We start from the raw sequence: 25,748 nt of genomic DNA, 5'->3' as shown, positions 1-25,748 counted from the left end.
AGTTGTCAGATATTTCCCAGTATCTGACAACATTGTGTAGAAAATAACGGGTTAAACATTAATGCAAGCCATAAGACTCCAGGTGGCGTCTTATGGCTTTATCTTGTATAAGAGAGGTGGAGTAAATGGCCGTCAAATATTCATGTATGCAAAACAACATTGTAAGAATGCAAAGATAATCAAATACAGCTCGATCGATATCAGAGAAAAACCTTAAAGGAATAAATGTCTTTTATTTCATCAGCATAAACAGAATCACTACATGCTCTTAAATTATTTACATTATTTCTTCCTGACACGTTCAAAATACAAGAACACAATTGGTAACGTTTGATTTTTTTTCATCTTTTAAAGCTCTCACTTGTCAATCTTTGATTTGAACAATCGTATCAGTCGGCAGGCACTAGCACGAGAGACTTTTTGCATAACATTTGTTTGATGTGTTCAGTTCTGACAATTCTGTGTGTTTGACGCACGTGTTGTCATGGAGATTTAAAGTCAGTGCTCTTGTTACATCAGCTACTGATTTGCACTTTGACAGATGATGTGTGACTGGTGCAGGCGTTCATAGGCTTCTCTAAAGGGAGATTATAAATAAAGCAGTACAGTACCAGCCTAATAACTGATTCATCATGTCATGTAACATGAACATGCATGACAGGACTAAAAACACATACAGTATAGTGAATAAAAAATATAAAGACGTACAGTATAGTGAATAAAAACATAAGGTTATGGCACTCAGTATATGTGATTGTGTAGTATACATGTAGCTGCATGCCTTCAGTATGCTTTTTGGTCATTTCTTTTTTTTTTATACCTTTATTTAAAAGGTATATATATTGCATATTTGCATGTTAAAATAAGCATGTTTTTGCCACTACACACCAGTGGGTGTGTTATGATAATATGTGAAATATGAACTCTTACAGGGTTAGCTGTGTAAATGTGGTCGTATGAGTTAGTGACACTGGGCCTTGTTTAGATTTGTAAGTAGACCAACTGTTCACATTATGTATTGCAAGTGATCAGATCTGATGTGCGTGTGTCCATACTGACACAGTCTAGTCTTACACATGGATTTATATAGTTACAGGTCCACTGCTGCCTCCATCAGTGCATTCAGTGACTCTTTAGAGTTCTGTGTTTAAAATCCTTCATTTGGACTTACTTCAGTGACATAAACATACTAAAATCTAAAGTTTTTTTTCAAATATCGTAGTCTCAAGCAGGCGGATGTTTTATTAGATGAGCCTTTTGTAACGTGGCTGTAATCTGTTTGTACACGTGTCCTCACTGGCAGCAGTGGATTAACATCTCCTGTGTGCTGTGCTATAAAATCACTAACTTTGTCTTTGGCGCAGGGAGTGAGGAGTTAACAGAGCAGCACACATCTGTAGGTGGTTTACAGAGCTGACTATGTGTCAGTATCCCGTGCAACTGTAACTGTAAAAAAACAACAACATAAGTTAGAGTTACCTTTGCTGTGTTTACAATATCTTTTTCTTTGATGCGACTTGAGCTCTTTAAAGCCTTTAAAGTCCTTCTCAAAATCGGAAACATCACACATGCTGCAATACATGTGAAGCCGCAACACACAAAGACTGCATAACACAAACCTGGACGCCAGACTTAATGTGGCCACTGTTGCCATGACAACACGATAAAACTAATACAACTCATACACTCAAACCAAAAAAGGGAAATGAAGTGGTGAGTGTGTGACGGCATGTGGAGGAGGTGTTGTGGTGTGTGTTTTAGGAGGAGGTGAGCATGGTGCGACTGCGTTGGTTTTCTGGTTTATTTTGGGTTTGCACACACTGATTACAGCCAGGTGGTTTAGGTCAGGTGATGACGCCAGACAAAAAAAAAAAGAAAGACGGATCAAACCAAAATAGCAACTGTACTTATAACGGTCAGGTCTCATGAGGTGGTTGTTCAGTTAAAATGGGCTACACAGAAAAAAATAAAAAATAAAAATAACAATGGTGGATTATGGTGCTTATTGAAACATCTTAAAGGGATAGATCAAGTGTTTTTACGGACTTTGCATGAAGTACTGACACACAGTAAGATAATAATACATTATGGCTGGTTATGATATATTATATATATATTTTTCGCTCGCTTGTGTTTGTCTGTTTCTCTCACACTGTTTGGCAGAAAGACGGACATCAGGCTGTATCTGGCTGTAGGAATTTAGATTTTTTTTCTTGTTAGTGAATATTGCAGGCACACAAGAAGTGACTCCTCGCAATTATGGAAATTCTATGGAACTGCATTCATTCACTGAAAATAAATAAAAGAAAACTGCGCTTTTCTGAATAAAAAGGATATGATATTCATTAAAAAATAGCACTTTTTTAAATTAACAAGTGTCTAATGTGTCTGAACACGAAACAAAGTAAAAAAGGCTTCCATTTTAAAGTGTCCACAGGTTTGCTCAGCTCTTGGGAAGTATAAACTAACAGCAGAATTGTACTTTTTTTAAATGTAAAACATAATCTTGTTAACCTAGAATAACAGAGAAATCTGAAAATAGTAACACCTAGAGGGCAGGAATTATGGGAATTTACCACTTAATAAAATAGAAAACTTTTTTTTCTGAATTAAAAAAGACATTTGGATAAAAAAGGATTAAACCAAACAAGTGGCCACATGTTTACTTCCATTAAATCCAGCTCTCAGGAAGGAGATAAAAGCTCTTCTTGTTATAAACGATCTCGGTAAAAGCAGAAATGTACTTCGGCTTAAAGACAGACTGATGCATCATTCTGAAGTCCAATGCAAACTGGTGGGTGGCAACTTCATAAAGACTACATGGATACAGGCTTAAATAAATGCATTAATATTACATTTGGTGTTTGCAGATGTTACTCTGACGTCCATCCTTTTAGAGGTTACATCAAACATGAAGAAATACTGTATGCAGCCTTTACAATAAAGGTTCTTTTGTTGACATTATGCTGTTATAAGCATTTACTACAGCTGTGTGTGCACTGAGTGGAAAGCTTCTATGCGGTTCAGTACAGTACATTACATTATTTGGCACCACTCTTGGTGTTTCAGTCTTTCATTCATTAATGTTATTCAGATACTAATTCATATATTATTCAGGGGTCTATAAAGCTACTGTTAATGTCATTAATAACTGTTAACTGACAGTTAATTAAAGCTTTAAATAACTGTAAATGTGATTAAAAGTGACCCTTCATTTATGTATAGTAGCACTAAATCATCATTAGTTAACTCTGTTAAGCAATTACTTAAGCATACCTGTACCCATGCATTATTTAGCATCTTTATATGTTTATAAGGTCTTTGTTAAATGATACTTGACCACTTTACAATAGGGGTCACAAAGAGCATGTTAATAATGGTTAATAAATTCTTAATTACAGTTTAGTTATACTTATTCAGTACTCATAAACGGTTAACAGTTATTACTGTTAACTGACATTACTAGTAGCTTTATAAATCCTTGAATCCTGTATGAATTAATACCTAATTAACCTATTAAGTATTTAGTTAAAACATGAATTAACAGTTAGTAAATGCGTATTACAGTATTTACTAATGGTAATGAATGTAGGATTTATCAGTTTCAGCAGAGCTCCTATATAGTAAAATGAGCAAATGTGTATTAGTGGTAGTCAAAGCATTAAAATGAGTGTAAGGTCCTCGACACGCAGAGGATCTGATGGCTTAAAGCTGTATAGTTTCTATAGTTTACGTCATGTTACAGTTAATACATGATGATTAAAGGACGGGGGAATGTGGGATGTCAAGTATTACAGTTAACATTTCCTACATTAGCCATGGTCATTCGATGTTACTGCACGTTGTCTTGTCCTATGTGGGTGGAGGGCCCTCGTAGCGAAGCATGACGTTGAAGGACCGGGCAAAGTTGTTGGAGAGGGAGCAGCTGTGGCTTTCGTCCATGAGCGGCAGCAGGAACAGCAAGAGAAGCAGAGCGAGGAAGAGGAGCCACAATGGCAACGCCAGCCGACACACACGCTGCATCAGGCTGGGCTTCTGCAACAACAACACACATGTGCATACACAATCACACAGGTTCATGTTATCAAAAACACAATCAAATATTAAAGCCATGTTCTTATTGGAAATAAGGGTGAATGAGGTGAACAGACGACGCTGTACAGTATTTATCCTGTAATAACTTAAAACAGTTGCCACAGGGGACACAAGGAAAAGGATTAGTCAGTCAGTAGAGTGTATTGAAGTACACATGCTCACACATACTATGCATACTCAAACTGTTTTTTCAACAATCAAAACTACTGTGTGTGTGAATTTTAGAATTGGGCTGATGAGGAACTGCATTATGTTGTATTCTATATGCATCTTTGCATCATTTCTCCTTTACTCTTCGGCTTATACATATCAAAAATAATAACAAATAATAATTGCAAGTATTAATTTGTTTAAAAAGACAGGAAAATACCAAATTAAAATATGTTCTTATTGGTGAAACAGTAAGTACAGGAAATGTGAGCAGGATGAAGGCAGCTCATATCACCCACACAGTCAGACACATCACGTACCGTGGTACAGTGAGTCATTAAAGGCTGCTGCACTCTCAAATGTCTGTCAGACTTGTTATTCTATGAATCATGTTTCCTCCTCCAGTTATCGTTCACCTTCTGTACATGGTGTCACCGAGGCCTGACATGGAAATAACTTAACTTGACAACATTTAAAACTTAAAAAGTTACCTGCAAAGACGGAATCCACTGAGCATGAATCAACAGGCAGATAACGGTTTGTGAAGGTTAATCTTTACAGTACCAAGGTTTCTGTGGCGCTTTATTAACCACTCACTCCCTGCACCAAATCCAATAGAACAAATGTGCAATTTTACATCACAGCATACAGGAGTTGTATCCACAGCTGCCTCCATCAGTAAGTTCAAAAGTGGTATTTTGTGACTTTAGTGTTTTAAATCCTTTGTTCAGATTTAACTAAGTGATGCAAAGAGTAGACCAAAAACCTCAGTGACACCATGAGCTAAAAACTGTGATTTCCTCCATGGACTTTGGTGCATTAGAGTTAGCAGTTTACAAACTTCCCATCAAAAACCCATCAAGGGTTTGATTACATGAGTGGTGTGCACGATGTCAACAACATCCCTCTTTTCAGCCTCTTTATCCTGTTCTCTGATCATTTTCATCTGCTAGCAGTGATTGGAGCTGCTCTTGTTGTGGCTCCCCTGCACATACATTTTACCTGTATAAAGTTCTATTAAACTGATTAAGTTTGTAAATTAGCAATGGAAGCGAGGACCGTGCGAGATTTGTATGAATGAGGCCACAAAAAAGGTTGTGGTGAGACGTGTTCGACTTGGTTGACCTTAACTAGCAGTGTGCCCCTGCACATGCTCATGTTTCCATGACGATGCTAAAAAAAGCTTCTAACCTAGATTGTCAGTAATAATCCCTTAGTGCTTCAGGAAAACTAAATGATCCTACTGTCTGCAAACAAGTACAGGCAGGAAAGAAGCACAAACGGCGATGAAACCTAAACCTAACTGTGGACAATAAAAGGAGTCTGTCTCTCTGCTGTACACAGTTATAGAGACAGGGTGGGACAGGGACACATGGTGGCCCAGACTGTGTGTAAATGTTAATCATTAATGGAAGAGGAAGCAAAACTAGTAAATGTGTTTATCTTCACATGGCAAACACTCACAGGACAAAGGTATGCATGTGTTTTTTTTTTTTAAATCAGTGAACTCGACCTCAGTTCGCTGTGAATGAGAAAATACACATAAAAATCGTGCAGCGGGGTTTGTACAGCAATGTGTAAAATGTAGCTTGGATTATCACAAAACCCAATAGCACTGTATCTAAAAAGGTCAATGAATGTGTAAAGCACTGGAATGTGGTGGTTCTATATACAATTCCAATAATCCTTGTGCATAGAGAAAATCAGCAACGTTCCATCACAGAACACAACTGTTGAGCCAAGACTACGTCGATTCAGGAAAAGAGACGTCCATGTTTGAACAGAAGTAACAGTCTTGTGTCCCCATGAGCTAAGATTTTTTTTTTTCTATGGTCTTTGGTGCAGGAGAGTGAGTGGTTTATATATCTCACCAGAACCAGAAAAACAACCAGAATAATTAGATGTATATGTAAGACAAGGTAAAATTAAAGGTTTTTTTTAAGGTATACACTTTATCAGGTGAGTATTTTGTGATGTTTTAATGTGTAATGCTTCTCCATAGGTCATGAGGCCAGCAGAACCACCACAGGACCACAGAACTTATTATTCTAAAGCACTGCAAACATTGTGTTCTCCATGTCATGTCGTGTTACCTTTTGTATCTTTGCTGCATTGAGTAGCTCCTCTTGTTTGGCTTGGACTCTCTGCAAAGACACACAGAAATAAATATGCTCAATTTACAGTGTTGACTTTGTTCACAGACTCTGCAGGAAAGCATCACACACACAACATATGTACTGGATAATCTAAATGTATTCAAATCACTGAGGAATTCTATGGTCTGCCACATGCTTTGTCTGAAATAGGGACTGTCAATGGTCACTGTATCACACTGCCATCTTGTGGTGAAAGGGTTCAAGGCCAGAAGATGCAAAACAAGTGTGACTAATATAAATAAAATTAGATTTATTGTTTGACTGATTGAAAAAAACAACAGTCCAATTAAAGGAGATTAAGATGAAAGCTTCCAAAAACAATTTCTAATACATACTGCACTTCAATCATGTAATAACAATTAATCACATTACATTTAATGATTTACACCCTGTCAATTATCCACACTATTTTTTGTTTTTTTCCTAGAGTTACAAAAAACCCATCCCAAATCTCAGAGTGCTTTACTAATCAGTAAACGTGTCACTTTATCACTTGGCAATGGGCAGCTCTGTCTCATGGTGCGGGAGGTGACAATCAGCAAATGCAAAACAACCAACACGCATGATCTAAATGGCTTGTGTTAGCATGTCTCTGCAGCGATCCATGCTGACCTCACCTTAGCACTGCTCTTCCTCACCCTGACGTCTCCCACATCCTTCAGTTTGGACTTGTAGAGCATCCAGCGGTAGCGAAGTTCCTCCATACTCGGATCCAGATCCTCTGCTGACCCAGAACCAGCCTCTTTGCTCGGACTTTCCTGAAGCAACAGCTGGAACTGCTCTTGACCCCAGGCCACTTCTGCTCTCAGAGTCTGCACCAGGACAGAGAAGAGTGTTTTAGATAGCTAGTTAACGGTGTTCTGATTCACTTTTCTTGGCCAGCAAGTTTTATTAGATGCAACAACCTTTACAGTAAGTACCAGAGTGTATCATGTAGGAGGATTTACTGGTAGAAATTGAATATACTACCCATAAGTATGTTTGTAAAGGTGTATACGTGCTTTAAACTAAACATTGTTTGGTTTTCGTAGCCTTAGAATAAGCCTTTTATCTGTACTTTAGGCAAGGGGTGCTTTACAGAGGCTGCCATCTTACAGAGCCATGTTTTTCCCAGCAATCTGATCAGATGTGTGTTTTGCATTTTGCAACACAGATGAGGAAATTCTCCACCCACATTAAGCTAATGCATAAACCAACAAAGGAGGAGGAGGGAACAGCAGAAAGGGGAATGGAGAGATTTGTGAAGGAGTATTTAAAGGAGACATATTATACCCTATTTCCCCAACTTAAAATAGTTCTCTGGTGTCCTAATGAACACGTCTGTGACATGCTTTGGTCAAAATACCATAAGGATGAAGCACCAACAGCACACTTGTCCCTCCGCGTTGACATAATACCGCTCTTCCTCCCTCGCCGGCACTCTCGCAGGGACAAGGTGGAGCTAAGGTGGAGCTCTCGAAGTAAACTTACTGGTGGGGCGGTAACATTTGCGGTGAAATGTGCATGCTGCCGTCATAATGAGCAGGGAATTCAACATCGCATGTTTTATCGCCTATACTTACACTAAGGGGGACCACGAAAAAAGGACTGAGTATTCTTTTTCCACACTTTGGCGACTGGTAGGGCCTCCAGAGTCCCAAATATAAGTATTGAAATGGTTGATTTTGCATAACATGTCCCCTTTAAATCCTTTATGATGTGAGCGACACCTTCATTCCATAAGCAGTTATTTGCTTGTTATACTTTTCAGTCTCAACATTACAACCCTCTTCTCTATGTTGTCCAGTAAAATAAACATCTATCTTCAAGAACAAGAAAAAAGTGTCAATTATCCTGTTATTCACCCAGAACTGGGGGTGATGTCATGACTCCAGACTAAGCTATATGAAAGAATCCTGCGTGTTTAAATGTTAAAAAGAGACTCACTTTCAGGGTGTTCTGTCTGATCTTGAGTTCTTTGGTGCTGATTGTTGCTCCTCTGTTGCTGAGGATTCCTGAAAGAAGTTCATTCTCTTTGCACAGCCAGGCTTCAAACTCTGCCCTTCTGGATCTGTACCGTCCTGTGCTCCCCTGCAAACACCATTTAAGGTAAAACAAACATGTACAAAAAACAACACTTACACAGCACACACCAACACTGTCAACAAGTTAGCAGTGGTTTGATATTCTCTCTGCCTCTCAGGCCACATCCATACTTCTGTGTTTTCATTTTCAAACAAATGCATGTGCCAGTAAGTTGATTCTCTCCTCTGCAGTTGCTTACTTAGTACAGACAGAGACAGATGACAAGGTGAAACTGAAAGTAAGTGTTATTGGAGCTTTCCTTTCAGCTGATAGTTGACTTGGGGTTCATAAGATCCAATCAGGAAGTGAAAGCAGGTAACTATGTTGTACATTTTTCTGCAATCCAAATTATCCTAACTAAAACTCAGCCTTGTAGTTTCCAAATTCAAATTAATGCTGCATATCCAGTGTGGATGAGGGCTGAAGTGGTAGAGATATCTGGCTGACGATAGCAGATTTTTAAGCTGCTTTCTTAATATGCTTTACTGTAATTTCAATAATATTTTCTTAGTTGTAAAACGACTGTGAAGCTAATGGAGAAAATAGTGAACTGAGAAACCAGTCTGCCTACTTTTAACTGATCAAGCAAAGTTAAAGTGTCTCATTTTAATTGAAGTTGAAGTTCAAAAAAGGTTTGCTACACTACAAAAAGATAACCAAAAGTAGTGTGTGAAGACCTGGGCATAGGCCTTGACCAGTCTCCACACTGCCCTCTAAAGAACTGACTCCCATCCCCATCACCACTACTAACCTTTGTGGTCAGTGCTGTTACACCTCTGTCTCCAATCAAGACGTGACTGTCGGACACTGTTGAGTCTTCATTGTCAAGGAATCCATCTGTGTCTTTGTGAGTTTGACTTTCGCCATGGAAGCTCCAAGCAAAGGAATCAACTTCATCTCCTTTAAAAGAGCGCCTGCTGTCCACGTGTGTCTTTGATGAGATGTTCTGACTGAGATGTTCCCCATCTTGTCCCGACAGTATGATGTGACCTTCAGAGTGACCCTGGATCCACTCACCTTGCCCTGAAATCACATTCTCCACATCCACTCCCTCCATGCCTTTTGGTACAGGACTTGCAAAGGTTCCAAATAACTCTACGGTTTCATCTTGTTGTTGGCCTCTCTGGGTTCTGGATCCTCTGGATCCTGTCCAGACCTCACTGTCCTCTTCCTCGGGTGTGAATGTGCCGCCTCCAATACTCCTAAAGCCAGACTCTGTATGCTTAATGGTGCTGTTCAGTAGCCTGAGAGAAAATGAGCAAAAGAAAGTGTTAAATCTATTTAAATTTATACAGTAAACATGAACTGCACTTTTATAGAGTATTTTAGCTCCACTGATCACTGATCACCGATTGATTAACCATTAATCTTCACAATAAGACACATGTTCACGTACATCGGAAGCAATATGGTTCAATATGAGGCTGCAACAATTAATCAGTTACTAAATTAGTCGAAACTGTTGTTAATAATCAAATGATTAGTTTGATTTGTTTTTCTAATAACTCTGAGATTTAAGATGATGATGAGATGTAAATATTTTCTGGTTTCTTTGCTTCAATTACAAATAAATCTGAAACATTTTAGTTTGTGGCCAAAACAAGACATTTGAGAAAATCATCATTTGACATTTTTCAACATTCTCTGACATTTTATTGTCATTTTTTTTAAAGATAGTAAATTATTTTGCACCACATCAGACAACCATATTAAATGCTCTTCAGTATCAACCTTTTTTCTTCCTGTTTGAAATTCTAGTATTGTGACAATCCTAGTACTTTCCGCATTAGACCAGCCAGAAAAGGAGCCATCTGGGTGGTATTGAAGTTAGGATGAGGGTTAATAGGAGCAATACAGAATACCTGTGTGTGAATGACAGTGAGACAGGTGGTTCAGTGAAGACGCAGCGAGTGGAGGTAGAGAAAGTGGATGAGTTTAAATACCTGGGGTCAATCATCCAAAGCAATGAACAGTGAAGAAAAAGTGAAGAAGAGAGTGCAGGCAGGGTGGAGCGGGTGTCAGGGCTGATGTGTAACAGAGGGATAGCAGCAAATGTGAAAAGGAAGGTAGTGAGACCCAATATGATGTATGGCTTGGAGACAGTGGCACTGTTTAAAAGACAAGAGGCACTGAAGGTGGCAAAGCTGAATATACTGAGATTTTCATTGGAAGTGACCAGCAAGGTCGGGATTAGAATTGAGCATATTCCAGGGACAGCTCAGGTTGAATGGATTGGGAATAAAGTAAGAGAGTCAAGTTTGAGATGACTTGGTCAAGTGCAGTGGAGGGATAGTGATTATATTGGAGAAATGATGTTGAAGAAGGAGCTGCAGGAGGAAAAGAAGAAGACCACAGAGAATGTCCATGAATGTTGTGAAAGACAACATAAGGACAGTTGGTGTAAAGGAAGAGGACACAAGGGAGAGGACAAGATGGAGGCTGATAATCCACTGTGGTGACCCCTAAAGGGAGAAGCCAAAAGAAGGAGTAGAAGAAGAAGGGAAGGAGCCACCAACCTTTGAAATAAGCCAAATTTACACTACACAATTTTCAGAGTTGAATGCTCTACATGGCATGCTGTCTAAGCAAAAAAATAAAACACTACACTATCATTCTATCACACTATCACAGACTATTCATTTTCATGTACCCGTGAAGATTGAGACTCATGTTGTAGAGGGCCATCCAGGACTCTCGTAGCCGCTTCATGTCACATACAATGTGGATCCGTCCGTCCTCTGAAGTCCTCTCCAAAACCCGTTGACCCTGGACCTCCATGTGCTGCAGCTGAATCTCCTTCTCAGGAAACTCCCCCAGTGCTCTCTGTGGACAGGGGGGGACATTAAATTCTTCCAATGATTTCCAATTATATAATGCTTTCTATGAAATAAAATAAAATAAAATTAACACGTGTCTAAAGACGGATGCTACCAATGATGGAGTTCTAGGTGGAAAGTTGAAAATGATTAGGTTTTCTGACACATCTGTGCAGTGATAAAAAGTACAGTTTGAATTTAGTGCAGAAATACTTTGCTGCTTGATATTTGGAGAAAAAGATGAGCAGTTAAATTTGAGCATGTTATGTATCGGCCATGCCACACCATGTAAAATATTGCCTGTATGACAATTATGCACATATTGATCATAGATTATTGCTGTTGTCATTGCAGCCATGAATGTAAATATCCTTTTAACAGCAAGATGCAAAAGTTATTTCACAATGTTGTACAATGCAAAATGTACTCAGTACAGCAGCAGTTTAGGTTTAGCTGCTGTACCATGATTATTTTCTAATCTATACTGATTGAGATCATTGAAAACTAACATTAACTGAGTTTACGCTGTTTCTTTACCCTCTAGACAGGTTATTGCAGTGTCTGCAGGGACACTTGTTTGGGGAAGAAAAGAGGCAGATGTAGCAGAGTTTCATATTTGATTTGTTTAAATGTTTTATGCAATAGAGCTCTGGACATCACGTGACTCTGTGTCTATGAACCGCCATGATGATGCAGCAAAAATAAAATGAAGGGTAAGTGTACCGTTAGCATAACATAGCACAATGTTAGTGTTAACAACGGGCAATGTACTGTAAATTATTGTTGTGTTAACGCTGCTGTGCAGTCTATCCATCCATTATCTACTGCTTTATCCTCTAGAACTTGGCAAATGTAGCCTGAGTCGCTTTCACCATCTCTCTGGATCTGTGGGGATCCAGTGAAATGATCTACCGTCAGTCTGTCTACAGCTGTTTTGGCACAACATCTTCACTTTATGATGAAAAACAGCCAGTAAAGAGATGATGTATTGCCTGATTTATGTGTTGTCTAATACCTCTGTTGGTACTTGGAGGAAAATCTGTTCTACTGTATATATATCAGGGTACGTGATCAGAGTGGAGCTGAGGAATTTTAACCTGCCTTCTAAGAAAACGAAACAAATAAAAATAAATAAATTAATTAATTAATAAGAATTAGAGTCTCCTTAGCTCATCCTGCATCTTAATATAAATTTACTATACCAGGGTCTCAAGTGAAAAGTCTGTAGCAAACCTATTTACACCACTGTATTTTAACGTTGGTGATCATGGTGTTACTTCGAAAGCTCAATATTTTCTCAGGTGGTTACTTGATACAAAAATTTTGAGAACCACTGGTCTAGTGCAAATGTCTACAGTGTTGTTTCCTGCACGCACACACACGCACGCATGCACACGCACACACACACACACCTACACACAGAAATTCAGACCTGAGCTTCATGCTGGCGACCTTCGATGCTCCATTCTCCTGAGGAACTTTGAAAGGACTTAAGCTTTTGCTTCATGATCATCAGCCATTTCTCTATGTTCAGAAGGCTGTCGTGGAAGCTCTCATGATCTGCGATGCTCTGCTGACTTTCCTGGACCTTTATCTGTGAACAACACAAAATGGAAAGTCAAGAGTGAGAAAAAAGGTGACTGGGACAATTTAACTGTACTACAGAAATATTTAACCAGGAAGTCTTAGGAGATTCTCATTCATTGTCTAAGCAAATTTAAAGAGGACAGTTTCAAAATGCTATAGCAGCCATTTTTGTGAGTAGAAAAAAGAAACTACACAGGAATCTTTCCGAACTCAAATCTTACCCTGACTGCCTTGTGCAGATGTTTCCATTCAGCATAGAGCAGTTCAAACTGAGTCCTGTTGTTCTGACTGGAGGAGACCAGAGTCTCCAGTGCTGTGATGTGGGCTTCACAGTCCTCTATGTCCCTCTGGATTACCTGAGGACACATAAAACACAGTGTGACAGCAGGTTGTGGGCAACAACAAAGCAACAATACAAACATTGCTTAACCAAGTAACTAAATACACTACAAGTGCATTTTTTTCCCGGCTTCTCCCTCTCTAGGGGTCACTGGAGTGGATAACTTGCTGTTTAAGTAATCCACATAATTTGACTTTGATTGTTTTAAGCCAATTTCCCTTCCTGACACAACCCTCCCATTTATCCCAGCTTGGGACCAGCACCGGGAGTACACTGGATGTGGTCTCCTTGTGGCTGGAGTCAATTTCGAGTGTCTAATTAACCCTTTCAATGAGGAACAATGTAGGTTGGGTTCCAACACTACAGTGTAAATACAAGTTTGTTTTTAATCTCAAAAATGTGTTTGTTTGGCCCTCAGTGGCTAAAATAAATGCATTATATTTTCAATGACTGTACAATATCATTACAGATTATACACAGTGCACATTCCAACTTATAACTACGTTCAGTGTGCTCAATTTGTAGCTGACAGAAAACTTCTTGTGTCCAAATCAGACTTGGCCCTGGTGTGGCATTTTTGACTCACCGTGAACTGGTCTGACTGACTTTTCTTGGCCAAGATGTCAGGCTGTAGGACATCTGCTGCTGTCAGTCGGTCACGAAGTTGGCCCAGCTTGGAGCGTATCAAATTGTAGGCGTCACCAAAGTCCTTGGTTCTTGAAATTAAAGCCTGACAACAGGAAAAAAAATGTGATTGTGTTGCAATGCCAGACATGTCTGCTTTGTTTCCATATTCACTATAATGAAATACAGTGAGCTAATCGCTTTCTAAACTGCAACCCCACTGGTTACATCTTTCAAAATCTTTTTTTTTTGTTCTGCCACAATGTGGTTTGGAATTAAGTAACTTGCAAGTATATTGTCTAATATCTTGGCAATACTAAACGCAAGGTTAGCGTTTATGGATTCAGAGGGGGATACTTCATCAGTTTTGTGACATACTATGTCTGTACGACACAGAATAATTAGCATGTTTAATTCCTTGACTGGCACACACCTTTGTCGAAGTAGTCAAATCCAATCAATCTAATCCAAGTGCAAATAAATACTTCAATTGTAAAAAAAATATAGGCCCATACATGTTCACCACTAGAGGGTGCTAATTGAAAATAAAAAATAGCTGCAGATCCCATATATCGATGGTTGGAATCATTATTTTATAATGTCAATGTAATACCTGTGTAAATATCACATCTTTGCTTATAATTAACAACAACATTTTTAGATGAGGAGTGAATTAAAATCAAACACATATTACAACACAGTAAAGCTTTAAGAAATTACATTACATGACGATCACCTGACCACTGTTGCTGTGATTAACTGTGTAAATAGATATTGTTATTTGAATTATTAATATTGTAAAAGGAACAATAAATAATACATGAGCATGCTGATGTTTACGGGTATCAAAAATCATGGTTGTAACATCGGGTCACAGGGGGAGCTGACATAGGGCGAAAGGCGGGGTCACACCCTGGACAGATCGCCAGTCCATCACACAAAGAGACAAACAACCATTCGCACTCACGGTTAATTTAGAGTGCCCAATTAATCCCCATATTGCATTTTTTTGGACTGTGGGAGGAAGCCGGAGAACCCGGAGAAACCCCACGCACAGACAGGGAGAACATGCAAACTCCATGCAGAAAGGCTCTTGTTCTGACCGGGTTGCAAACCCAGGTCTTCTTACTACTACACCAACCATGTGATGGTTGTAACAATACAGTGTATTTTACAAGGTATTTTCCAGTCCTTACACTAAATCTACACATACTTGACCACATTAAGACAATAACATGTTGTTACCTGAAGCCTGTTCCTCCTCTGCAGTAGCTGGGTGTGCAGCAGCTCTCTGTTTTTGATGGCAGCACTTAGATCACCCTGTAAACCATCAGACCTCTCTGGACCAAACACAGAGTCCAGCAGGTCTCCCTTCACATGCAGCAGACTCAGACGCTCCTGGAGCTGGACACTTTCCTTCAGCAGATGCTAACAAAAGACAACATTTTTATGATGTTCGTCAGATTTTTAGTCACTACCTATTTGTTACACACTACAAAAAAGAGTATGTGCTAAACACCAGCCATCTAAGAAGATGTTTTACAAGGGTTTGGGCAGCAATGTGACCTATCCACAGTTATAACTAGGTTTGGGAATCTCTAGCAACTTCATGATTGACAAACAAGTGCTACCAGTGGAATGAATTAAAAAGACAGCACTTAAGTTTAAGTTCATTATCTGCATCAATAAATAGTATCAAAAAGAGTCTGTCAGACTTCTGTGTTTTACCTCTATCTTCTGAACCAGCATGGCGATGTGGGAGAAATCGGTAACCTCAGCAGAAGCCTCCAACACCTGAGATACCATGTGACTCCACTGGGCGTAGACCAGCAGAGGATCCTGGAGAACGTTTCTCAGTCCTGACTCTGAATCGGAACACAGCCTGGTTGCTCTAGATTTCACACTGCAACACACACACAGGATATTTACTGTACAATACTGCAGAGGCTATGAGGTGACATAATGGAAAAAAAAATAAAGAAATCACATGGCCATGCATTTAATAATGATAATAATGCATGGCATTGTTTGTCATACGGGGCAAGATGGAAGCAGATGATGGGCTGTTGCAACCCCTACGGGGAGAATTTGACAGACGAAGATCATATCATATTATATTATATTGTTATTGTTATTGTGACATAAGTGGTGGATTTTTGCTACCAAAGTAATGTAATAAATCAGCTACAATCCTGTTTTCATCAAAACAAGCCATTCTTAAAAATGGAACACCTACATCTATAGTGATTTTATAGGCACGACATTGTATTGTGGTGATGATTTTAATAGGAATTCCTTGAAATGACAAACAGTACCCCCAAACAGTCTTTAAGCTGTAATATCTCCATGGTACTGCACTTTCTCATGCAGTATTTTCACACTGACTTCAAAGAGCAACTTAACTGAAGAACTGAAATAAAAGAATGGATCTAATCTATCCCGTGGAAAATCCCATTTAGTGTAAGTGAGCATATTTATTGCTTATTTATTTATTTATTTATTTATTTAACAAAGTAAATGCCATTGAGATTAAACCCTCTTTTCAAAGGGAGACCTGGCTAAGATGTTATTGTCAGACATACTGTACCTCTGATGCTCTTTGACAACAGCCAGGACATCATCAGAAAGGTGCTGTGAGTCCACTGAGAATTTAAAGAGCTCCTTGAGCTGAGACTTTAGAAGTTCCACTTGGGACTCTTCCCCTGCCAGTGTATTCCTTACACCCTGCAACACATACATGGAGAACAATCAGATGAATCAAATAAAAAACAATACTGATTATGACTGCCAACATGGGCCAATCATGGGTTTAAAACATTAATATTTTTGAACAGACTATGATGCAGAAAAACATTCTTGAGAAAATGTAACTGGTTGTCTAATGGCAAAATAAAATCATTTCGGCTCATCCATACAAAATACCATGTAGAGCCTTGTTATCAACTGGTATTGCTAACTATGGTTAACCCGAGATGTGCTCGTGTCCATGGTTTTTCCGTTTTTCTCAACTGGAGAGAACTTAGTGGACACTCCCAGTTCTGACTTGACAATGATTGAGAAACAGATAAAACAACACTGTTCTTATCCAATTAAATTTTGTATTTTTAAAATAGAATAATCGGTAATGTTGTAATTTCAGATATTGAAATTTGTTACAGTGAAAACCACATAAATGATATTGCAGGTATCATCCGAACTATCTTGTATTCTAAGTTACATTTGTCGTAGAACATATTATAGAATATTACGTGCTAGTTATTTCACTTGACCACAACACTTTGAAGTATTACTTACATTACAGTGACACTGACCTTAATACTACCCCTGATGTGTTTAAAAGCACCTACTGTGTATTTCTTCCACTGGCCCACCATCTGCTCCTCATTGCAGTCAGTGTGGTCTTCAGCCTCGTGGCCCATAAGCAGTTCATGGTCCAGCTCATGCAACAGCACTCTGAGGCGCCCGATGTCTTCTTCCAGCCGCTGGCTTCTTGACATGTACTGACTGTGAGAGTCCAGGCTGGAGCGCAGGCCCTCCCCAGCCTCACACAGGCCCTGTCGAAGCCTCTGCCAGCCAAGCCTCAGCTCCTCAGCCTCTTCCACCACCACCTCTGCTCCTGCTGGACAGGTGCTTCTCCTCACTGCCTCGGCCAAACCTTCAATGTGTTGGAGGGTTTTCTCCTCACCAGCTACACTGTCATCCAGAGCCTGGGACAGGGGACAGATACACAGGAGACATGATACATCATCAAAGATTAAGAAAACATGCTTAATACTAGTTTCACTTTCAAGTCTCACTTGTAAGGCTTTGAGCTTGTCCTCAGCCGTGTTCTCTCTGTCCATCAGATCGGTCAGCTCCTTGGTTTTCGACAGCAGCCAGGACTGGAACCTCTGAACGCAGCCTTGGTATGTCTGGTGCTCCTCTGCGATCTTCTGAAGCAGCAAAAGACGCTCCTGCAAAGCGCAGCAGGGAGACACACCTTCTGTTCATCTTTAACATCATCACTGAGCACACATCACAACGTTTGTCTATGTGAGTGAGGAGCTTAAGTGTGAATTTGCACATTCAAATACACACCGACATTTCAGATAAGAGAAGAGACTCTCATTATCATGTAAAAGGTATTATTCAAATCACAACTTTACATTCAAAAAAGCACAGTCTAACCAGAAAACCAAGAAAGACTGATGTAGGTGGGTGGTTAAAGGGAAAGTTCAGGGTTTTTTTTTGTTCAGTGTGGATGTACCATATGAGTTCGGAAGTGCTGACTTTGTTGTGTGCAGTTGCTGGGACCAGGGCCGGCTCTTGGCATAGGCGATATAGGCGGTCGCCTAGAGTGCCATCTGCTGGAGGGGCGCCGCGAGGCGACTAGTGACGAGTTACGAGTATACAGTCACTTTTGAGCGCGACAAACACGCTTGTGGACACACACACACAATCTCGCCTAGGGCACAAAATTAGGTAGAGCCGGCCCTGGCTGGGACTGTGTACATTTAATCAGATCACCCTTTTCTTTAGTGGCTAAAATTTGATTTTCTTTGTGTCCTCGTTGTCTGTGTCTCAGGCAAAGTCAGCGCTGACCGTATGTGTCAGCGCCTCATACAACCTGAACTATATCTTTGATTATGCAAATATACAGCTTCTTTCAATATTCAAACCTTAGATGTAGTTCAATTACTCTCTTGTTCGCAACAGGTTGCTAAATAAAAGTAGTTGAATTTAGCTTGAGATGAGGTTTTTACAACAGTTTGACAAATTGGGCCAATATGTTGAGCTACAGTCTGAAGTGAAGAGAGAAGAAGAGTGTGACCACACCTCAGCTCTGTCCCGGACATCTCTGTAGGCCTCTTGCAGACTCTTCTGGGCTTGGGAATCCACGCTGGGGTCCTGAGTTCGGTTGTGCAGTGCGGCCGCTTCGTCTAACAGCCTCTCCAACAGCACTGCCTGTCCATGGACATCACTGACCGCCACTCTCTGCTGGTCCACCTGCCAGAGCTTCTCCTTCACCCCCAACTGCAGCTCCACCCCAGTGTCTAGGACACACTGCAGTCGCGTCAGCCAAAGCTCAAACTCCTCGTAAGCCTTCAGGTACTCGCTCCAGTGAAGCCACACCCACTCGATACGACTGTAAGTGAGGAGGGAACAACACAAGTGGTATGGATATGGATGAGGTGAGAAGACTTGTTTATACTTGGGGGCGGCACCGTGACGCAGACCTCCATAAACAGTGTCACCCTACAAGCAAAAAAAAGCTTTTCGATGGGGAACCCTTTTCACTGCTGCACCACCTTCGGGCTTAGCTGAAGGAGTAACTGTGGTAGTAATCTGCAAATTGTTTTTGAATACGATCACCACTAAAACCAAGTTTACTGTAGTGACCTCAGTACATGTGGAGTGAGTAGAACAGAACCTGTGACAGTGAATGATGTAGGTAGATGTCTCCTCCCACAGGCTCTTCAGTTCTTTGAGCTTAGTGTGGGTGTGGTTCCTCATCTCTTCATCTCCACTCTGCAGAAGGTTCTCAGCCGCCACCATTACCAGGTCCATCTTGACCCAACCTTCATGCTCCGACTGATGGATTTTCTAAGGAGACAGGGAATAGCATTATAGACTCTATGTGATGTATGTATGGCTCCAGAGGTGACTGATACAGCAGCTTTATAATAAAAATGTATAATTTGTAATACTATTTATTAAATCATTACATGCTGGAAGTTATTTTGTTCTGAATTCTTCTAGGCTCCAACACCCCAAAGTCTTCCATTTGCTACACAAATAACCCGACATTCTCAAAGGAGGACATAATTAAAGCACCATTGTCTGCTTGACAGATATAACACTTGGTATATTGTACAGTGTTAATAATTTTGTGGACTTGGAAGGCAAGTCTTTAGAAAGAATTCTGAAGAAGTCTGCCCAGGTCTCATCTTACCCATTTACTCACTTTTGCTTAATTTTGGAACATATACAGTACATAACACCTTTAAATTAATTTTCAAAATAAAAATCTCATTGTTCACTGATCTGTTTTTCACAGTTTGAAAGCAAATCAAGAACCGTGTGCAAAAAGTTAAAGTTAGTTTTAAGGGAATACCCCTTAAAGCCACTGTATTTTTAGGAGCATTACATCCAGACTAACAACAGACTAATGTCTAGAGCTACAACTAACAATTATTTTCACAATCGATCAGAATCTGTTTATTATTTTCTCGACTAATCAAATAGTTGTTTGATCCATAAAAAGCCAGAAAATGTTGATCATTGTTTAATAAAACTCAAAAAGATGATTTTCTGAAATGACAAGTTTTGTCCACAAACTAAAATTATTCACTTTAAATGTTTTCAACAAATAAACTAAAAACTATTTACATTTAAAAAGACAGCTTGATTTCATTCTTAAAAAAAGGCTGATTAAAAGTCACAAAAAGTTAAGTAATACATGTAAAAGTTACTTCTGTAATTGTAAAATAGTTACAGTCCCTGTTTAGTGAATTCAAAACTGATTGCTGAAAAGGTGTGAAAAGAGGGTAGTATAAATAATGATTTGTGGATCTATGAAGTGTGTGGTATAATTCGTTAATCAGTAAGTAATTAGCTCAGTCTTTTTACACATTTTGTTGTATAAAATTCCTGCTCTGAGACTAAAAACAGCAGCTGCCACAAAGTCCATAAAGCAGTCTAAAAACAGAGTACTAGGAGCAGGGGTGAGAAGTGAAGGGTCAGATGGTGAGTGCAGAGTCAAACCTCTGTCTCCCTGAGTCGGGCCTCCAGGGCATCACGGGGTCCCTGCGTGTTGTCATTAGCCTTCAGCCTCTCCTGGATGGCCTGCATCCAGGAGAGCGCTGCCTCCAGGCTCTCCATGAAATCCTGCTGCTCCTGCTGAGTCATTCTCAGACCGGAAGAAGAGAGCAGCCTGAAAAAATGGTTTTACAAGATAAGTGGAAAAAGTGTTGTATCATTCTACATTACAACTCTACTGCTGTAGAGTTAAGAGAGCTTTAAATGGCATAAATAGTCTCATCTTGAAGAATAAACCACTGTATTTTAATCGTTAGTTTTGTATCAAAAGGTACTCCCAACTTAAAGTCGATCTTGGTTGCGTGCTGGGAAATTTTTGAACATTTTGTGATTTTTGTCATTGTTGATGTTATTATTCTGCCTCAGTTTGGTCTGTGTGAACATAAATAATATGACATTATTTGTAAATTATTTATAACTTTAGACAGTGAATTTTAAATATGAACAAATTCCCATTACACTGAGACAATTAGTTCACACAGTGCTTATCAGCTCCACTCAACTCTCTCTTTGGTTCTAATAGTGGTGGTGATTAGATCATGTGCTGCGCACAGGAAGTGATTCATTGCACTAGTATGACAGAAAACACAAAGAAGTGTCCATGTTTCAGAAGCAAAATTCTACTGCTCAAAAAACCCAGTCACAAACCCACAAATGCTCCCTCAGTCAGGTCTGATTGTATTGCTTGACAGAACAGCACTGAAGTTGATATCCAGATTCATAGCTTCCTGGTCAAAAGTTAAGGGGAAATTTAACTTGCAATAATTGTAGATTATTTAAAATACAGTTTCTGATTTGGGAACCCCTTTTTCTATCAGTGAAAATCAAAAAAATAATTTCTGTTTCTGTTCACAAAGACCAAACAGAGGCAGCATGCGATCAGCATTTACAAAAATCACTAAAAGTGCGGCTTTAAAGTGCAACCCTTGCATTAAGTACAGACTGATTCTTAGGCTTCGGAAGCCAAACATTTTTTATTTTAGTGATTTCACACTTATAAATACATACTTGTGGGCACTAGATTTAAGATCTACCAATATACCCTAAATATGACACACTGGAGGATGTGTACCTCGTGCAAAATACCCTGTAATTGCCACACATACACAACCACAACTGACTAATGTGTGCAATGTAATGGTGAAAGGTTAATCTCCATAACACTCTAGTGACTAGAGTCTAGTCAATCTGTAATATGATGCATGGGCGGGTGGAGTCTTTGCTGCCAGCACTTGGAGGGGAAATAAAATTGGCAGCAGCAAAGGCATCTCTGCCCAATGATTCATTCTCCCCACTACAACATTCCTGTTGGTTCTTCCACAGGCTCTTAAAGTATGGAAATATGTAGTCTTCTCTGTCCTCAATGAAAACTGTTTTCCTGTTGTTTTTTGAAACAATTTAGTTGTGTTTTCTGTAGTCAAACTAGCAAAACATTTTCCTTGCTTATGTTCCACTCTCAGTGGACAGTAAACAGGAGGAACCAGTTAACAACAATGTAAATAAATAGGAATAGCTTAGCTTGACTGACGCCTAGTGTTTCCTCTTTTCTCTTATTAATGTACGCCATAAAACACAAACACAGTCTCATGTGATGCTTTATTTAACTCTTAGCAAGTCAATCACACCCCCTCTCTTTTTTTCTACTTTGACAGCTCGTGTCGTGAACTCATATTAACTATTTTCATTCTCACTCACCACTTGCTGTAATAACATGTTATTGTGTTGATGCTAAGTGCTATTGCCGTACTCGTGTTCACTTTAACGGCTTCAGTGAAACTTATATAGGGAAGTGTGCGCTAACAACGAGCTATGCTAATATTGAGGCGAAGGTGGCACATTAGGACATGGGCTTTTACCTTGATGTACCCGAACACAGCACGCACGCTCATATATATATATAGTTTATCTTCGCGGCTCGTGACATTACAGTAATCTGATATTGAGCCGGAGCAAAGCACAGAAGGCTACAAACACACTCTTCTCTGTGTTTAAACCGTATATAGGCCCGTTGTTTTCTCACAGTCTGGTGAACAGCGGTTGCAGGAAAGTAAGAATAAAAGCACTTACTGCTCTTTGTTTCTCTGCTGAATGGCCGCTACTATGAGACAACCGCGTTGCTCTGGTCTGTTGTGTGTGTGTTTACTAGTGTACAGTAAAGTTATGGCAGCAGGCAGGAAGTAGCGCTGCTGTCACTGAGGGGAGGAGGGTTTCCCACCCACACACACACACACACACACACACAGAAAACCGACTAACGTGTTGCCTTCAAAGACACCACGTTAACTTCATCACCACACGAAAACGCAACAAAACAACAAGAATAGTCCTCAAATCTGAGGCGTTCACAGCCCCAGCCAAAAAGGCACCTTATTGGTCAAGTCTATCCATGACCAATCTGCGTATATTTATGTGCATTTAAATAATTCATTCCTTATTTTTGTTATTGCTGCAGGGTATGTTTCTTATATTTCTATACTTGTATAGTTTATTCTAATAATTTACATTATATGCATTTTTTTCATTCTTTGTATAGCTGTGTATTATGTTCTTATAAGGTTTATATTTTATATTCATATTTTTGTGCGTTTCATCTTGCTCATATTGATATATACTTATTTATATTGTATACATACAGAGCTGATTACTTATTACACATCCAATCATTTAAACACAACTCTAAATATGGACATTGTGTGTATGAATGAATCAGCCTAATAGGGCACATGTCAATCCTCTGTTCATTGAGCTCCACTGGCTACCCTTAGCTGCCCGCAACAAATTAAAATCACTGATGCTAGCCTACAAAGTGCTTCATGGGTCTGCTCCCACCTACTTAAATGCTCTCCTAAAGGCTTATGTTACCCCTCGACTACTCCGTTCATCAAAGGATTCTCTTTTCAAGGGTCGTTCCACGCTGGTGGAATGACCTACCAAGCTCTTGAAAACCCAGCTCCTCCTAGAACATCTTCTATCCTAACACTTACCCTACCCCTCCTCTGCACTATCTCCCTCTACACTTGCATCCATCAGTCCACTGTTCCTATGGAGATATAATGTGATAGAAACACCACAGTATTGCATCCCTATCAAGTTTGCAAGAGGCAGAAACACACATAACATGAGCAGCATTCAGACTTGACTGTGGTGGAAAATGATCCCTTGTTGAAGGTTAGGTTGCATCTGCACTACAAAAAAGTACCTACTCAATGTGGGCGGAGTCATCACTGCATGGCTGCGTGAAACTGCAGTGACTTCGTTTTATATGCCTGGGTGTTGTTCTCTCTTGTGTTACTTGATTTACCTACTGGGCAATTAAAATTGACTTATTGATCAATAATGCCTAATTGTATTGCATTCATACGCCACAAATACATTCATTTTCCAACAGCACCTGAACTCATCAGCATGCCAGTTTAAACCAGAAGGGAAAATCTACAGCAGCTGTTAGCTCAGAACAACCCAGAGCCTCAGGCTGCTGAGTGTGCAGTGAAATAACTCTAGGCGGGAAACTACACTTCCCGCCTGGATTCAAACTTACAGACCGTATTCTGGGGTTCCGTTATAACCACAGTGAACCTTTGTGTGGTGCAGAACTTTTATCATCTTCAGCAGGGGCATTTCAAAGCACTGTGCAGGCCCCTGGCAAAACTGATCTGGAGCGATCTACACTGAACTTTCTTCTTTGACTTTCTGAAGCACAAGAGCATTAAATATCTCGAATGCTAATAATTAATTTTTACGTCTGATGGTACAGTGCTTGGGAATAGGAATAGATGAAAAGCTTTTTATTTAATGTTCATATTTCTAATGTAGTTAAGCTTTTATTTAAATAAAATAAATAAATAAATCATGTTTCACATTCTCTGCAAAGAGAACAAACTGGTGGCAGCCACTTTTCTATTCTATTCTATTTTCTGTGATTGATTAGGGTGACCACTGCATTCTCTATGATTCAGTTGGCTGGAAATCATCATTCGCAGACAACACTGGTATTTGTTCATCTATAAAGCCCTGCAGGGTAAACTTCCAGAATACCTCAGCACCCTCCTCTCTGTCAGCTCCAGTCGTCGCCAGCTGTGCGCCTCCATATCCAAGTGGTTGCTCTTGCTCTTTGTTGGCTTTGACAGACTTTGACTTTCCTGCCATGCACCATAGTCTTGGAATAATCTCCAAAAAACTCTAAAAAGAAATCATGTCCATTAATGATTTGAAGAGTATCATAAAGAATCCAGGGAAGGAGGAATGTCACTGTTTTTCTTGAGAGGACTTGAATAGCTGTCATTCTGTTTTATTGTTCATTTGTGTAACATGTACTGTACGTGTTTTATATTGTTTTGATTTTGTAGGACTGCTTCCTTGGCCAGGTCTCCCTTAAAAAAAAGAGATGTCTTATCTCTTTTCAATAAAAGCTGTTGCTTTGTTGTTGTTGTTGTGTTGCTTAGTAAAGCACTGTAAAAAAAACAACAAGCACTTCATTGTGTTTTCTAAAAGATGTTTAACATGAGAGGGATATGTATACACACAGTAGACATAACAGACACCACATATAAGCTTTATTAATTGCATCATTAAATGTCATTTATTATAAACATAGAGCCATTGCTAGTTAAGAGACTAGGAGATCATGTTAAATACAGATTGAGCTAGTTTCAAGGTTGTCTCTAAAACCAGATTATTCATTTATTAGACAGATGATTATATGTGTCCTCTTGAAGACTGATCTTCAGAATTGGAGGTAGTGTCAGGTTCTCCTTGGCCAAGTACTGTATATTCAAATCTGACACTTATTTGACAGCCGTCCACCCGATATTCAGAATTAGGATTTCAAAGGGGTATAAGTGCTTCTCCCTTTAGGGGTCACAACAGCAGATCACCTGCCTCTATTTTGTCCAATCAGTCAGTGGGTTTACATGCACGTTAAAAGTACGATTTTAGTCAGTAATTATTTCCTCCCTGGTCTTTGGCCCGGAAGTAGAAGGAGACAATATAAAAACTGCAGTACTGCTGCTGGAAATCATTTCAGACATTCTTCAGACAACACAGCAACCACAAGAGCCATGCTCCATCTAATCTGTATCATGATTAACATGTACAGCAGGTATGTTAAGAATCAAATGA

General features: G+C 39.5%; 1 protein-coding gene across 1 annotated transcript; it reads right to left on the bottom strand.

Moving 5' to 3' along the window:
- Positions 1-213: 213 nt before the first annotated feature.
- Positions 214-22,802, bottom strand: syne3 (spectrin repeat containing, nuclear envelope family member 3). The gene is made up of 18 exons (XM_044047724.1): positions 22,698-22,802; positions 20,577-20,745; positions 19,243-19,415; positions 18,648-18,957; positions 17,630-17,785; positions 17,180-17,539; positions 16,420-16,556; positions 15,561-15,735; positions 15,078-15,260; positions 13,795-13,938; positions 13,090-13,224; positions 12,714-12,875; positions 11,116-11,288; positions 9,217-9,709; positions 8,328-8,471; positions 7,019-7,213; positions 6,339-6,389; positions 214-4,035 (listed from the first exon to the last, which is right to left on the bottom strand). Exons 2-18 carry the CDS (start codon positions 20,718-20,720, stop codon positions 3,853-3,855), a joined length of 3,318 nt encoding a protein of 1,105 aa, XP_043903659.1. The 5' UTR covers positions 20,721-20,745; positions 22,698-22,802; the 3' UTR covers positions 214-3,852.
- Positions 22,803-25,748: the final 2,946 nt, after the last annotated feature.

The sequence above is a fragment of the Solea senegalensis genome, linkage group LG16 (assembly GCF_019176455.1).
Source record: "Solea senegalensis isolate Sse05_10M linkage group LG16, IFAPA_SoseM_1, whole genome shotgun sequence".
NCBI classification, from domain to species: domain Eukaryota; kingdom Metazoa; phylum Chordata; class Actinopteri; order Pleuronectiformes; family Soleidae; genus Solea; species Solea senegalensis.
The sequence above is the reverse complement of the archived record's forward strand: the minus strand, read 5'-3'. Positions and strand labels throughout refer to the sequence as shown.